Raw genomic sequence first — 16,826 nt, forward strand, 5'->3', positions numbered from 1 at the left:
AGGGGAGCACATATTGCGGACCCGCTGTTTGCCGGCCGTGTGCATGAGGCCATACCGTATAGTGCAGGACAAATGTCATGTTATCTTTATTCTGCCAGTCAATGCGATTACAGGGAAAACATAAAAAAAATATATGATAATCATGTTTTTGCATCACCATTTTCTGGATTTTTTTTTACATTTTTCCGTTGATGGTCTTGTGTGAGGGCTCATTTTTTGCAGGCTCATTTGCTTAGTATTATGATTTTTGGGAGAGGAGGTGACCAAAAAATTGCTGTTCTGGCATAGTTTTTATTTTTATTTTTTATGGCATGCACCTGACTGAGGGCTCTTTTTTTCCGAGATGAGACAACCTTTTCATGGGTCCCATTTTAGAGTACATAGTACTTTTTGTTCGCTTGGTAGTATGCTTTTTTGTAAGACAAGGTGACTAAAAAATGGCTGTTCTTGGACCGTTTTTTTTATTTTATTTTCTACAGTGTTCATTTTGTTTTACATTTGTTAATACCTTGATTAGGGGAAAGGGCACTTATATATACAACGCTTAATTCTTTTGTTTAACTCTTTATTTTTGTCTCACTATTGGACTTCATCTTTTGAAGGTCTGATCCTTGTTTCAATGACAGTTTGTATGCAGTACAATACAGCATGCATTGGAGCCCCAAGTACAGGTGAAACCCCCCAGTAGTGACTATAGTCACTGGTTGAGGTCGCACAATTTTTTTCCCAGAAGAGTAAAAATACTCCTCTTACCATTTTTGAGGAGTATTTTTAGTTAAGGAGGAGTAGGAAAGTTGCAGCAATTCAGATACATAATACGTAGCCTGCACTTGTTCACATCTATGTTGGAGGCTCAGTTCGGGGCGTCCGTTGCAGATTCTGTCAAAAAGACCGGAACAAATAAGCCTTGCATGCAGGACTTTTGTCTGGTAAAAAGACAGGATCCTGAACAGAAACTGAATGGACTCCATCATAGTCAGTGGAGTCTGTTCAGCTCTCTTAGGGTCAGTTATGTGCCTGGTCCAGCACTTCCGTTATTTTCTTTGTTCTGCTACTCTAAGAGTAGAACAACAGAAATAATTAGCGATGGTATGTGCCCTCCCTTCAGCATCTCCAACATACTGTCCCATATAAATAACCACCCCCTCCCTCTAGCCCCTCCAACGTACAGTCCCATGTAAATAACCACCCCCTCCCTCTAGCCCCTCCAATGTACAGTCCCATGTAAATAACTACCCCCTCCCTCTAGCCCCTCCAACGTACAGTCCCATGTAAATAACCACCCCCTCCCTCTAGCCCCTCCAACATACGGTAACATGTAAATAACCTCTCCCCCCCATCAGCTTCTCCAACGTACAGTCCCATGTAAATAACCACCCCCTCCCTCTAGCCCCTCCAACGTACAGTCCCATGAAAATAACTACCCCCTCCCTCTAGCCCCTCCAACATACGGTCACATGTAAATAACCCCCCCCCCCCCATCAGCTTCTCCAACGTACAGTCCCATGTAAATAACCACCCTCTCCCTCTAGCCCCTCCAACATACAGTCCTATGAAAATAACCTCTCCCCTCCCATCAGCTTCTCCAACACACAGTCCCATGTAAATAACATTGCTCCTACCTTCAGCATAGGGTTAATAAGCCCCTGGGAGAAGTCTGGAGTGAAAGCACAGGAGGCTAGAATATCCTGCTCTGCATTCATTCCAAGCCCCCCAGGGGCTTAGAAACCCCAGTAAGGCCCCCTGTCCAACATTAAAAAGTAACTACACTTTTTTGAAACTTTTGATGTCATAGGGCCATATATAAAGTGCTGATCGGCAGAGGTTCCAGCACAGCGTCTTCACCAAATTTGGCACACAGGTACATCAGGTGTCCGGGAAGGTTTTAGACCGGGTCTCAGCTCTCTAGCACGTACCGTTCCTGAGATATTCCCAAAAAATTACCTGCAGTAGCCAATACAAGCCTTCAAGTCTTTCTCTTTAAATCCCAACTGCCATACACACGGTCACATGTCCCTTATCAGCCAATAGAAGCTTGCAGGCCCTTAGTCTCCACATACACACAGTTTTACACCAGATTTACATGACAACTCAGCCATTTTTCTTCACTGCTGTAGGTCAGCTTTAGGCTAGGGTTACATGACGACATGTGTTGCTTGACAATATGTCTCACGACACATAGGGCACAACTACACTGTGACATTGATGTCGCACGACAATTTTTATAATGATAGTCTATGGTGTCGCACTGCGACATGTGACATGCTACTACTGTGACGCGACAGTCACAGAAAATCCATCTTGGATGGATTTTTTGCGACTGTCGTGTCGCAGTCGCAGCATGTCGCAGTGCGACACCATAGGCCAGTGATGGCGAACCTTTTACAGACCGAGTGCCCAAACTGCAACATAAACCCACTTATTTATCGCAAAGTGCCAACACAGCAATTTACCTTGAATACTACAGTCCAATATAGAATATCTTCCATGTACTTTATCATTTATTTACAATATCCTGCCTACATTCAGTGCGCTGCCTGTGCTGTTCATAGAGCGCCCTGCGCTGCTGAATGGCAGGAAAAGTCTAAGGCATATTGATACACCATAGACTTTTTCTAGGGTGTGGGTGCCCACAGAGAGGGCTCTGAGTGCCGCCTCTGGCACCCGTGCCATAGGTTCGCCATCACTGCCATAGGCTATCATTATAAAAATTGTTGTGCGACATTGGTGCGACAAAATGTTGTGCGACACATGTTGTCGTGTAGCCCTAGCCTTAAAGAGGCAGGGCGCTGTGGAGGTCACTGTTAGGGGGCAGGTGCCACTATTAAAAGTGCAGCTGCTGTGGAGCTCACTGTTAATGGGACGGGTACTGTGGAGGTCACTGTTAAAGGGGTGTTCGCTGTGGATGTTACTGTTAAGGAGGCAGGCTGCTGTGGAGGTCACTGTTAAAGGGGCAAACCGCTGTGGAGGTCACTGTTAAGGGGGCAGTGGTTATTAAAGGGGCAGCTGCTGTGGAGGTCACTGTTAAGGGAGCGGGGTACTGTGGAGGTCACTGTTAAGGGAACGTTGTACTGTGGAGGTCACTGTTAAGGGAACAGGGTACTGTGGCAGTCACTGTTAAAGGGACGGGTGCTGTGGAGGTCTCTGTTAAGGGGGCAGGAAACAGTGGAGGACACAGATTAGGGGACAGTCCCCTATGGAGGTCAGTGTTAAGGGGTGGGGTGCTGAATAGGTCACTGTTAAGGGTGCGGGCCCCTGAGGAGGTCAATGTCAAGGGAATGGGGTGCTGGTAAACTCACTGTTAAAGGGGCGGGCTGCTGTGAAAGTCAAAGTTAAGGGGATGGGCTGCTGTGGAGGTCCCATTTTAAGGAGGCGGGGCACTATGGGGGGGTCAGTGTTAAGGGGGAGGGGTACTGTAGAGGTCACTGTTATGGGGGATACTGTCGATATCATCTTTTAATGACACACAGAAACATTAAATGAAATAGATGAAATATACCCGTGTATATTTAAAGGGAATCTATCACCAGCGACCTCCATATCCAGCTGTTTGCATAGACCAGGGGTCTGCAACCTTTAAGACATAAAGAGCCACTTGGACCCGTTTCCGAAGGGAAAAAAAAACTGGGAGCCGCAAAACCATTGCGACATTTAAAACAAATATAACACTGCATATATTGTTTCTTACCTTAATGCTATATACAGGATCGTGCAGTCAGCTGTCAATCTGAAGAAAAAAAGGACTTTTTCACTTAACAATGTAAAATATATTTTTGAAAATTAATAGCTAATTAAAATATTTAATTTACCTTTACCAGACCACCCCCAATCATGTGCCAGTAATACCAGACCCCCCCCAATCATGTGCCAGTAATACCAGACCCCCCTCCAATCATGTGCCAGTAATACCAGAACCCCCAATCATGTGCTAGTAATACCAGACCCCCCTCCAATCATGTGCAGTAATACCAGACCCCCCTCCAATCATGTGCCAGTAATACCAGACCTCCCCAATCATGTGCCAGTAGTAATACCAGACCCCCCCAATCATGTGCCAGTAGTAATACCAGACCCCCCCCCCCCCCCCAATCATGTGCCAGTAATTCCAGGGGCCCCCCAAATTCCCCAATCATGTGCCAGTATAATACCATTATGTGCCAGACTGCCAGTTAAAAAAAAAAATTATTAACACTTATACTTACCTCTTTGGAGCGATGCGATGCAGGCCTCTTCCGGCCTGTGTCCCGACTCCAGCGCTGTACGGCTCAGGTGCGCGATGAAGTCATCGCGCCGCCTACGCCGGGCCTCTGATAGGCTGCGGCCTAGTAGTGCCGGCAGCCTATCAGAGGAACAGGAAAGGGACACACCTCCCGCACAGCCTCCTTTTGTATCGCTGTCCTGAGGACGGCGATGCAAACAGATCACTATGGAGATGAGCGCTTCGCTTCCACAATGGAAGCGCTCATCTCAGTGCCTGCCCCGCCGCCGCCGCACACACACTGCTCATGCCCATGCCAGAGCCGCGGCAAAGGTTCAAAAGAGCCGCATGCGGCTCCAGAGCCGTGGGTTGCTGACCACTGGCATAGACACATAGCTGTGGTCAACCTGAATAAAACATTGGTTTTGTTTCGTTGATGCGAGACTCTATTCCCTAGTTTTGATACTTTTTGGTCACACTTTTTCCTAGTATACTAATTAGTCCTTTGGTGCAATGAGGGTGTCACTATTGCTCTTCTTTCACCCAAGCTCCACTCCTTTCTGTGTCCAGATCCTCCCTAGCTGCTTTCATTGACAGGGCCAGGCAGTGGCAAAGCACTGAGGGAGGGGCTGGCCACAAAAATGAGTGGAGCCTGGGTGCAACAAGAGCAATGGTGACACCTTCATTGCACCAAAGGTCCTGTCCTGGATGGTCTTAATTTATCTGTCTGTCTATCTCATCTATCCGTCTATGGATATTCTATCTATCTATCTATCTATCTATATATAACATGTCATAAAACACTGTTGGGGGAGGGGAGCTTTTTAAAGTGTCTCTCCTGTCTCTAGGGGTTATCTAAGGTAAATGACCCCTTTAGCTAGATCATTTGACTCATGATTTGAACTAGTGTTGTACCTCACCCTCATTGTGGTGAGCTAGTGCGTCCTCTGCAGTAGCCATGGCCCACATATCAGGCATGCAAATTATATCAACTTGCCCCTATCTCTTACTGTGTTAAAGTGACCGGCAAGAATTTTCTTGTTTTTGAACCAACTTTTTTTTTTTTATTAATAGTTGTATTAGTTACAGACATAATGTAATACTTCAGAAGGTGTCTTAAAGGGGTTGGCCACTTTCTGGCTACTTGTGATCAATGTGTATGTAAGATGATTATATGGCACTTACTAATATAGCTTTTGCTAATATTGTGTGCTATTTGCTATATTTTGTAAGCTATGTTCCATTACTGGGGAAATCTTCCGTGCTGTCCCCATACAGTTCCTGTCCATAAGATGGCTGCTGATAGAAGGTCATGTGAACGTCACTTAACGAGGTTGTCCAGGCAATTATAAAAAATAAAAATAAGAAATGTCTTACCGATCCCTCAACACTCACTTCTCAGGTCCCTTGCTGGTCTCTACTTCCAGGTCCCTCTAGTCATCCATGAAATGACCATCCAGTCAGTCAGTCAGTGCCTGAGCAATGTCCTGCTTTTTCAGAGGATCCAGAAGCCAGGAATCCTTGGGGGACTGAAGAGTATTACAGTGGGAGTGGAGACGGATCAGTGAGTTAAAGGGGTTGTCCAAGTTATATTTATTGATGACCTATCCTCAGGATAGGTCATCAATTTCAGATCGTCCAACACCCGGCACCCCGCCGATCAGCTGTTTGAAGAGAAAGCGCGCGCACTGTGCCAGCGCCGCCTCCTCTTCACTGTTTACCTTCTCGCCGTTGCATCTGCAGCGGTGAGCAGGTGTAATTACACCCAAGCCGTCCCATTCATTTCAATGGTACGGATCGCTCCTATACAAGTGTCTGGGAACGACTTGGGTGTAATTACACCTGCTCACCACTGCAGATGCAACGGCGAGAAAGTAAACAGTGAAGAGGAGGCGGCGCTGGCACGGCGCACGCCTTCTCTTCAAACAGCTGATCGGCGGGGGTGCCGGGTGTCGGACCCCAGCCGATCTGATATTGTTGACCTATCCTGAGGATAGGTCATCAATAAATATAACTTGGACAACCCCTTTAAGGAAGGTTTTCTTTTTAAATAGTTATAGCGTTATAGGGTGCTGCCACACACGTTTAGTTTTTTTTATGCCGTTTTTTAAGCTGAAATCAGGATATTCAGTTGCTGTAGGTTACACCCTGCATTTGAGTCTTGTAATGTGGGACGTAAAAAGTGTCATTGGTAAGGACAAGGGGCGTAGATAGTGTCACATGATCTGCGGATGTCAGGACACATCTCACTGCCCTAAGGCATGATGGGACAGCAGACACATAACAAAAAAGAAGTACATAGGATTCAAGCATGGAGGATAAGAGAAAACTGCAAATATGCTAAATTTAAAAAAATAAAAAACAATCCATGGAGTACTGGGAGTTAGAGTAATCCAGTGTAAAGTAGTTTTTGGTACAACCCCTTTCAGGAAAGATATTGCTTCTCTACATTTTCTAATCCACTTAAATGTGTGGCAGCACCCTGAGGCTTTTCTAAATATTTTTTAACACCTAAGAGGTTTAGTTGAGTTTTCCCCACAATCAGAGGATAGGTGATAAATGTCTGATTTACCTATATAAACGCTTAAAGGGGTTGGCCACTATATAAGTACTTTCCACTATATAGTGGGAGGTAGGGTAAAAAAGAGTTTCCTAATATACTTTATTAAAAAAATCTGAATGGTAATGTTTTTACAATGACCCCCGCCCCTTCAGCCCCGCTCTGTGTGCAGCCAGTTCGTCCATGGCTGCACGTGACATGGAGATGCTTTAGAGAAAGCTCGTCCGTGGCTTTATTCTAACTGCACATGCGCTGCTTTTCCTAATAAGAGCAGTGCATGCCCAGTCTGCCCCTGCCACTGGCGCGCTCCCTGCTCCGACTCTGTCTCTACAACCGGCTTATTCCTGTCAGAGTTCGGAGCGGGAAGAAAAGTAAAAGCGCGTCGGGCATTAGACACTCTTTTACTTTTCTTCCCGCTCCGAACTCTGACAGGAATAAGCCGGTTGTAGAGACAGAGTCGGAGCAGGGAGCGCGCCAGTGACAGGGGCAGACTGGGCATGCGCTGCTCTTATTAGGAAAAGCAGCGCATGTGCAGTTAGAATAAAGCTTTCTCTAAAGCGCCTCCATGGACGAACTGGCTACACGCAGAGCGGGGCTATTTATAAAAGCATTACCATTTGGATTTTTTTAATAAAGAATATTAGGAAACTTTTTTTTTTACCCTACCTCCCACTATATAGTGGAAAGTACTTATATAGTGGCCAACCCCTTTAAATATTTTGGCAGATTCTTCTCATATCACTTGTGATTTTAGTCAAGTGGGTAGTCCTACTCACAGGATGCATGCTGTCTCAGAGAAGGACGTCCATCCACTGAGTGAGACCACCCATAGGTTTCATGGCTCCAGAGTCAGCACAAGTTTACATTAATATATGACATGTCTTTTCCATCAAAACTATACAATGGAGATGACAAGGCCCTTCACTGTGCTGGTCATTGTCTGTGCTGGAGATCAGACGCCCAACCATACAGACTGTGATGGTGTCTCTAAAGTTAGGTTATCAGTGTTAAAGGGGTTGTCACACTTCAGCAAATGCCATTTATCAGGTAGAGAAAGTGAATACAAGCCACTTACTAATGTACTGTGATTGTCCATATTGCAATACAGCAGCGGTGGTTGTGCTTGCACACTACAGCAAAAAATGGTGGACTGCACACTCTCATGGTCCGAGCCAACGGAGAGGCCAGCGCTTTTTCCTGTAGTGTACAAGCACGGCCAATGCTGCTGGATTACAGGGTACATGTAACCATGGAAACGAGCAGTGTATAATGTGATGGAAAAATGAATCCAGCCAGCAAAGGACACAATATGGACAATTACAATACATTAGTGAGTGCCTTGTATTAACTTTTTCTACCTGATAAGTGGCATTTGCTGAAGTGAGACAACCCCTTTAAAATAGTGGAGAACTTTTAAGGGAACTCTCGGACTGTGACAGTAATGGAGCTATTACACTTCTGCCTGGTGGCGGTGCTGTGTTTCTCATAATGGGGAGTAGTAGCTTTTTTGTGGGTACGCTGTGTCTGCCTTTGTTATTGGAGAACTGGGGCTGAGATTTGAGAAATCTATGACTAGAGGATAGCGTGCTACAACCAGAATACCCCTTTAAACTGGCCATACTAGACAGAACTCAGCCAAACCTGGCAGGACCATGTATTGTGTAGGGGAGCCTCTAGAGGGACAATGTTGGGGGTAGTAAGTGGGAGATTCCCTTCTCCCCATTGATATAAACCTGCATGTTCACCGGAAGTGCAGGGAGAAAAACCTGGGAACCAGGGCCAAAATTTGAGTCATCATTGAGATGATATGATGTAGAGGAATATATGGTGTGTTTGGAGTGTGTCTGGCCCATTCTGACATTTTACCAGCCCTTCAGTACATTGTCATCAGTAATTCCATAGGAAGTGAAAGCCGAACAATCCCTTCCCCCAGGGGGTTGGAATCATCTCAATGCATGCAGTATTTTACTTGGCTGTTAACCACAAACACTAGCACTGAAGTCATTTTGCTGTACTTGCTATACAGTGGCACATTCATCTCACATCCAGGGCCTCCCAGGTGACGTTTCCTCTGATGTAGATCTTCTCTGTCTGGACACAGGTCTGGACACTTCTCTCAGCCGTCTCGCCTGAGTGTGACACACGGACATCTTAGGGTCCTAACTTTTCTGTACCCCCCAAATACTATTCTGAAGAAAAATGAGTGCCATACAGATAATCTTCCCCATAGTAATATGCTCCTCATAGTCCCACCAATAGTAATTCCCTTCTAGAATGCCCTCATTAGTAATACTGCTCCCTACAGTGCCCCCAATAGTGATATTGCTCCCCAAGAATGCCCCCATTAGTAGAAGAGCCCTCCAGTATTAATAATGCCTTTACAGAGCCCCCCAGTAGAAATAAGGCCCCCTATTGTTCCCCCAGTGGTAATAAAGCTATCTACAGACCCCTCAGTAGTAATAAGGCCCCCATAGTGCTCTTAGTAGAAATAATACAGATCTATAAGTCCCTCCTATAGAGCCCCCTGAAGTAATAAGAACACCTAATGTCCCCTGGATTTAAAATTCCCCCACAGTGCCCCCATATTTATATCGCCCCTACTGTTATAATGCTCACCTTGAAGTGCCCTAGTATTTTTATCGCCCCCTACTGTTATAATGCCCCTACAGTGCCCCCAGTATTCATATCGCCCTCTACTGTTATAATGCTCACCCTGACGTGCCCCAGTATTTATATCGCCCCCTAATGTTATAATGCCCCTAAAGTGCCCCCAGTATTTATACTGCCCCCTACTGTGATAATGCTCATCCTGAAGCGCCCCAGTATTTATAATGCCCCCTGCAGTGCCCCCTGTAGTTATATTCCTCCGTTTAGTGTCCTCAGAAATTATAATTGCTCAGCCCCTCCACCATACAGTCCCATGTGAATAACATTATTTCCCTCCCTCCATCATAGAGTCCCATGTAAATACCATCACACCATCTCTCCAGCCCCCTCCAATATACAGTCCCATGTAAATAACATCCCTCTCTAACTAAAGCCCCTTCCAAAATACAGTCCTATGTAAACAACATCACACCATCTCTCCTGCCCCCTCCAATATACAGTCCCACAAAAATAACATCCCCCCCTTCCAAGCCGCCTTCAATATACAGTCCCATACAAAGAACATTACCCCTCAATATTCAGTCCCATGTAAATAATCACTCCTTTCCACAGCCGCCTTCAACATATAGTCCCATGTAAATAACATCACCCTGCCCTAGCAACCTCCAACATGCATTCCCATGTAAATAACATCACCCCCTCAATTTCAAGTCCCATGTAAATAACTTCCCTCCCTTCAGCCCTAACATAGTTATGTTAAATAACCACAACTCCCAGCATTACTCTGCCTCTCCCTTCACTTACCTCTCCTTATGTAGCAAACCTCACCACAGCTTCACAGCTTCTTCCCAGGACTTTTCTTCACTGCTGAGCCGTCCTCTCCTGCACTGGTCACATGATGGTGACATTATCACAGGTCCTTTTCAGCTACTGCATTTAGAACTGATCACATGACCTGTGATGTCATCCCAGGTTCTTCAGCTCTTGCAGGGCATTAGATTCAATTGTATTGCCGTCCTGCGGACTGCAACACTGTTGGATCTATCTGGCAGGCAGGATATTCGAGGCCTGGGACAAAACATCAGGGGCCCTAGCAACACCCCTGCTGTGAACACTTTCTTATACCTTGAAAGAAAGGTGCTCTTTAAAAATTCCTAAAGGGCTCAAACTCCTATATAGCTCGGTCTTGGGCATATGATATCCCCTGCGCCTCTTGAGGATGACGAGGCGCATAAATTAGGCAGTTTGTGCACCTAAACAGAAATCTATGGCAGCTTAATTTCTTCAATTTACACGAGAAAACTGGCATAAATGAAATAAATGCCAGCTAACCTCGCCTCCTCTCGACCCTTGCCACATCCTCTTTTTGAAGAGTGGTGAGGGGCTTATAGAAACACCACTTGCTACAAAATTTTGTCACAGTTTTGCTTAAAAAGTCACAAACACCATAAAAGTGGCGTGGGCGAATGATAAATTCCCCCCATTTTGTTCATGTTAATGGGATTTTTTCTCCTAACAATGCCCTAGATAAACTGTGCTCTTTAGTTTTCTAAGATTTGGGAGTCCTAAGGGTTGTTCTATGATCTACAAAATAATGCCTATGAAGCGGTGAACTAGTTAGTGTTTAAAAGTTTTCCAAACTTTATGAAAAATAGGTATCAAGCAGGGGGAAGCATAAAAACCCATTACTCACCTTTTATACTCAAGTGGTGCTGATTTGGTCCCCACTCCCCACCACTCCAGTCCCTGCTAGCTCTGCTGCAATTTGCGCACATGATCACTGAGGCCAGTGAGCGGTGTATCCTGCAGGCCCAGAAGGGTCCACAACAGCGTCATTGGGGCAGCTGGTCTTTTAAAAAGCAAGTAAGGGGTTTTTCTTTATTTTAAACTACCCTCTGTTTGGTGCCCTTTTTGTTTTAAAAGCCCGTTTAAAGGGATCAGTCTCCTAGACCTTAAAGGTGTTTTGCAGGATTTTAATATTTATGGCTTTTCCTCAGGGTTGGCCTTTAATATGTTATTGGCGGGAATCTAACATCCTGCTCCCACATTGATAAGCTGTTTTGAGGTAGCTATGGTGCGGAAAGGTAACCGCAACATTGCTCCTATTGAAGTGAATGGGAGCCACAGTGCAGTAACCAGCTCTATCTACTACTCAGTGGACAGCGCTGAGTAGTAATGGTCTCTGTTTCTGCAGGATGTTGGACTCCCACACATTAGTTCATGGCCTGTCCTAAGGATAGGTCATCAATAGTAAAATTCTGGACAACCTCTTTAAAGAAGCACTCCCGTAATTTTTCCCTGTGGACAGCTACATAGTTAAACGGGTTGTTCGGGTTCAGAGCTGAGCTGGGACATACACACATTTTCACCCAGGCAGCACCACTAAGATAAGCTGAATCATGCAGGGCAAAGGCATTTTCAGGAGATCCCACCGGGGACGTACCGGGCTCCCCATAGGGCTGTCAGGCGGAGGCTTCTGCCCAGCAGTAAGCCCGGCGACGTCACTGAAACTGATGGGCGGGCTTTAGCACTGCCATAACCTGTAAAACGGCTAGGGGCTAGGGCAGCGCTAAAGCCCGCCCATCAGAGCCGGTGATGTCACCGGAAACACTGCTGGGCGGAAGCCTCCTCCTGGCAGTGTGTTATTGTAAATAAAAATAGCTAACATCAGGGGGGCTGCCTGGGTGAAATTCTGGGTATATCCTGGTTCTTCTCTGTATCCGGACAACCCCTTTACTACGGTTGAAAAAAGACATAATTCCATCAAGTTCAACCAAGGGGTACATTATTCTAATCGTGGCTTTATTTGTGAGTTATCAGTGTCTCACAGGAATGCGCTGAGAAACTGACTTCACACATAAGACACTGTCAGACTGGGAGGGTCATGGAAGGTGATAAGTTGTTATGGTGGGACAATCCCGTTTCCGGGTTCTAGATATGACTGACCTATCAGGATAAGTATTTAATATCAGGTCGGTGGGGGTCAAATACCCAGAAACCCCACTAACAGCACAATATACGGAAGCAGAAGGAGACAGCTCTGTCCACAGTTTAGAGGCCATGCAACTCCTGGAGAACCACATTAATGTCTTCAAGCAACATAAACTTGTAGGATACTTAGTGGGATAGGGAAACATCTTTATTTAGACTTTTTTCACATGAAACATTTTTGCTTCAATGGACCTAACCTTTCCAGATAGTCTTTATACTGAATCTCATGAGTCTGCAGCCACTATGTGTCTCCAAGAGTTGCGTCAATTACCTGATAGTCATTGCAGAAGGGCACAAGGGTGAGAGTTTTTGGAGCACATTAGCTTGAAGTCAGAAGATCATCTCTTTCTTTCTGCACCGGGCTGAACTTGTGATTCACCAGTACAAGTCCTCCTGCCCTATCCTCTTTGACATCACTACTGATTCTGTTGACTAAGGATTAGAAAACAAGCAGAGATATTCCAGCGCTGGTGTCCAAAGCTCATGCTTGTGCCACGTCTGCCTCCAGAGCACACACCGCCCTCCCCTTTCTTCATGTTGGAGAAACAAAGCCTCGGGAACTGCTTCCAACCCCCTCAGACCCATCAACCTGCTGGCAGGGGAATTTCTCTGTACGTAGCCCATGTATTGTGGCCATCATCTACTGCTCTTTTAAGGAGCCATGGATTTGTGTGAATGAGACTGATACTAACCAGCGGTTGCTCCAGTGCCAGGTGGTACTAATGTACAGTTCACTCTGGGTGTTACTAGGTACCGTATTACAGTAATGTAGAGCAGAGGGTTTGTTACTTTGGATTTCTACTCTTTATCTTTACTGCTATCAGTCAGTAGTTATGTGAGCTGATAAGATTTCACCAGCGAGTACACCCCAGTACGATATGGGTGTCCTTACATACGGTGCACCCCGTACATATGTTCTGCATGTCATTTCCATTTCTTGACAGCTAACTGATTTACTTTTTTAATCTAGAGGACACAAGACATTTTGCAGCTGCTAATGAAAGAATGAGCCAGCAAGGATATGTGGCCTCTCCTCCATACTCTCAGCCTCAGCCCGGACTGGGAGGTTTTCCACCAGGCTACGGGACCCCTATGATGTCTCCGACCTATGGCCATTCTGGTGCAACAAACATTACATCTCTTCCACCGCAGTCAGGTAAGAATGAATCCTATGGGGGACCGTGAGACCTAAGAAAACAATGTTCACTAATGGCTAGTGAATCGCAGGACAGGATGCTAGTTTTTGTGTCCCCCTCTGCCACATAATGCATACCTCTGGTTTGTGATGGTGACAGTGGTGACAGTCAGCCCATCTTTATAAACAAATCATTTCTGGACCCAAAAACATGAAAGTTTTTGTCTTGGAAGGTCATTTTAATTTTAATATTACGATGATTGCTTTAGTTAAATGATCAGCTATCTTTTTGTATTGGTCATGCTCTAAAGTAAGCACACGTTTGAAGAATAGGTGGAGTTTTATTAATATTGGCATATGGCACAAGCTTAAAACAGTGCCAGGACAGTGTGTGCCCACTGTGCCAGAGGCTTCATAAATATGGTGTTTGGCTTAAAAGCCCTAACGTATTTACATTGCAGAACGGGGGTAAATCCTTTGATAAATCTGCCCCTTGTGTATTTGTAGTAGAATACCTGTCAATAGAGTTTTACAAATCTAATTCACTTGCAGTGAAAAGTGCAACTGAAGCAGTGCTTGAATCTTAAAGGGGTCGTCTCACTTCAGCAAAAGGCATTTATCATGTAGAGAAAGGTAATACCAGCCACTTACTAATGTATTGTGATTATCCATATCGTCTCCTTTGCTGGCTAGAATCATTTTTCCATCAATTGTTATTTCCATGGTTATGACCATCCTGCAATCCATCAGTGGTGGTCGTGCTTGTACACTATAGGAAAAAGCGCTGGCCTCTCTGGTGGCCGGGACCGTTGGATCGCACATAGGCTGGTGCTTTTTTCTATAGTGTACAAGCACGACCACCACTGCTGGATTGCAGGGTGGCCGTAACCATGGAAACAAGCAGTGTATAATGTGATGTAAAAATGAATCCTGCCAGCAAAGGAAGCAATATGGATAATTACAATACATTAGTAAGTGGCCTGTATTAACTTTCTTTACTTGAATAAACACCATTTGCTAAAGTAGCACAACCCCTTTAAGGTCCTTGTACATGGACCAATGATCAGACAGATTATTGGGAACAAACCAGACGATCCCGATAATTCCCTGATCATCAGAGGAGATCAGGGCTGCAGTCACATGCAGTGGTCACCCCTGATGTATTGGAAGAAGGGATTGCTTGTCCCCATAGGAAATCATCATTGTTTAGACAGTGCAAGCTGCTGCCCAGGAGCCATGATTCTTGGTGCCGGAAGAATAAAACGATCACCCGATGAAGGAGCATTTGCTTGTTCACTTGGTGATCACCAGAGCCTTTTACACAGGCCAGTTATACAAACACTCATCCCTGATTATAATCAGTCTGAACTGGGTGGGAGGAGCTATGAACTAGTTGGTCGTTGTTAGGGGCAGTGCTGGAGCTGTGGCTAAGGAGAAGTGCATCATGGGTTTGGTTGGATACAGTAACAGGAAGTACTACATACAGGATGTAACTAAACCAGAGTTTACATGGTTAGAAAAGTCCAAATTGAAAACAAAAGTGGTGACTACAATTTTCTTGGTGGGCAAACCCTTTACATACATAGAGTCATACAGACACTGGCAGCAAAGACTTTTTATGTTACATTACTTTGGTTAGTTATTATACCATAACTAAATAATTTGCTGGTCATATGCTTTCTTAAAGTGCTTTTTGTATATGTTTCTGCAGCTGGGCTGAAACCTGGTGCACAAGTTGGATCTCCTGTTACCTTGAGTTCCCCACCTCCTATTCAGCATAACTTATACAATGGACCAAATACCCCTGGAAACCTCGTCCACAGGTAATTAGGACATGTATTAGATATAGTATTATATGCAGTCTTTGTCTCTGGTTCTGTACTTCCATCTGCACATTTTTTTCAGGCACCCAGGACCTCCAGTTACCAGTAATGCCTCTCCTTCATACCCTTCCATTGGTCAGTCTTCAACACATTTCAACAGTGCTCCTCCAGCACCAGTTCAGCAGATGACCAACCAGTTTACCAACATGCAGCTAGGGGGATACGGTAATTTTTTATGTTTAATAATACTAAAGTACTTATTAACATTGCTCAGTTTTACTTCATTTACACTCCCGTTCATGAGATATTTTTGGGCTAAAAGGAAGTATCTGATCTAGAAGCTGATTGACATGTCTGATCGGTGGCTCTTCAGCTCCTCTCACTGATTAATATGTGTCAATAAAAGTGCCACTAACGCTCCATAAAATGACATTCAGCCCATAAACTCGTATTTTATAATGCATTTGCAAGTAAACACATTGTAAACACATTGATAAACCTACAAGGGACCAGCAGTGGAAGATAGAGATGGACACGGTGCTGACCTCATTAGTACTGGTCCATCTGAGAGCACACTGTGCATAGGGTAGTCTTAGAATCTGGTGACCATTTTTCACATACATAAAGGGGGGACCTGGAATGGGATGAACCAACGTCAGTATCAAATATAGGTTATGCTAGTAGCTTGTGCCCACCTCTCTCCTGCTCCCCCTGGGTGGGTGCATCACTTACCCTGCCTTGACTATTGCTTCCCACAGTGCTGGCCCCACTGCTGGCTGCGGCCTGCACTTTTCTCCTGGGCTCTCCCACGCGGCCCCTATGGAAGCACTCCCTGGCTCTTAAAGGTCCAGTGCGTGCACATTCTAGTTTTCCCTACCTAATGGCTGGACACTTCAGGTCGTTTTAGGCACTTTCCCCTATGAAACTATAAAAAAGTTATGGGGTCAAGATATGGCGATGCAAAGAAAAAAATGTTTTTATCAAAGTGTTAAAACACGAGAACAACTATATAAATGTGCTATTGTTGCAATTGTACTGCCCTAGAAAATGAAGGTAACCGTTTTACCACAGGGAACACAGTGAAAACAAAACCGATAAAACTTTTCTAATTCCTCCCCATTCGGAACATTTTTTTAGAAAGTACTTCTTCTCCACAAATAACAAGCCCTCATACGGCTATGTGAATGCAAAAATAAAAAAGTTACGGCTCCTGGAAGGTGGAGAGTAAAAACAAAAAAAAACGCAAAATTACAAGGTCCTGAAGGGGTTTATACCATCTTTTTTGCACCACAATGTTGACGTTTTTTTTTTTTTTTAAAGACTGGCATAAAAAATGCTACTCTTAATAAATTCATTCCTTACTCTAGTCAGTCTAAAAGTGTAACAGATATATTATCTAGCATCAGCCACCTTGATAAATCTGACACATCTTTAGGCTGCCTGGTCTGCTGGGAAATGTATAAAAGTCCCATCTAGATAAATGGGACTGTCGCTGAGAGCTCTGCAGTATAT

At 44.8% G+C, this 16,826-nt stretch overlaps 1 protein-coding gene across 2 annotated transcripts in view; it reads left to right on the forward strand.

Moving 5' to 3' along the window:
• The window catches only part of SEC24D (SEC24 homolog D, COPII coat complex component), a 91,110-nt gene that overhangs the window by 4,016 nt on the left and 70,268 nt on the right, over positions 1-16,826 (forward strand). The window contains exons 1-4 of one of the 2 annotated variants that reach the window (XM_040418276.1): positions 12,867-12,967; positions 13,327-13,512; positions 15,203-15,314; positions 15,397-15,539. In XM_040418276.1, coding sequence (XP_040274210.1) covers positions 13,362-13,512; positions 15,203-15,314; positions 15,397-15,539 — 406 coding nt within the window. In that variant the 5' untranslated portion in view covers positions 12,867-12,967; positions 13,327-13,361. Of the gene's footprint in view, positions 1-12,866; positions 12,968-13,326; positions 13,513-15,202; positions 15,315-15,396; positions 15,540-16,826 lie in introns of those variants that run through there. The other variant, XM_040418275.1, reaches the window with a different exon arrangement.

Source organism: Bufo bufo, chromosome 2 (genome assembly GCF_905171765.1).
Source record: "Bufo bufo chromosome 2, aBufBuf1.1, whole genome shotgun sequence".
Classification (NCBI taxonomy): domain Eukaryota; kingdom Metazoa; phylum Chordata; class Amphibia; order Anura; family Bufonidae; genus Bufo; species Bufo bufo.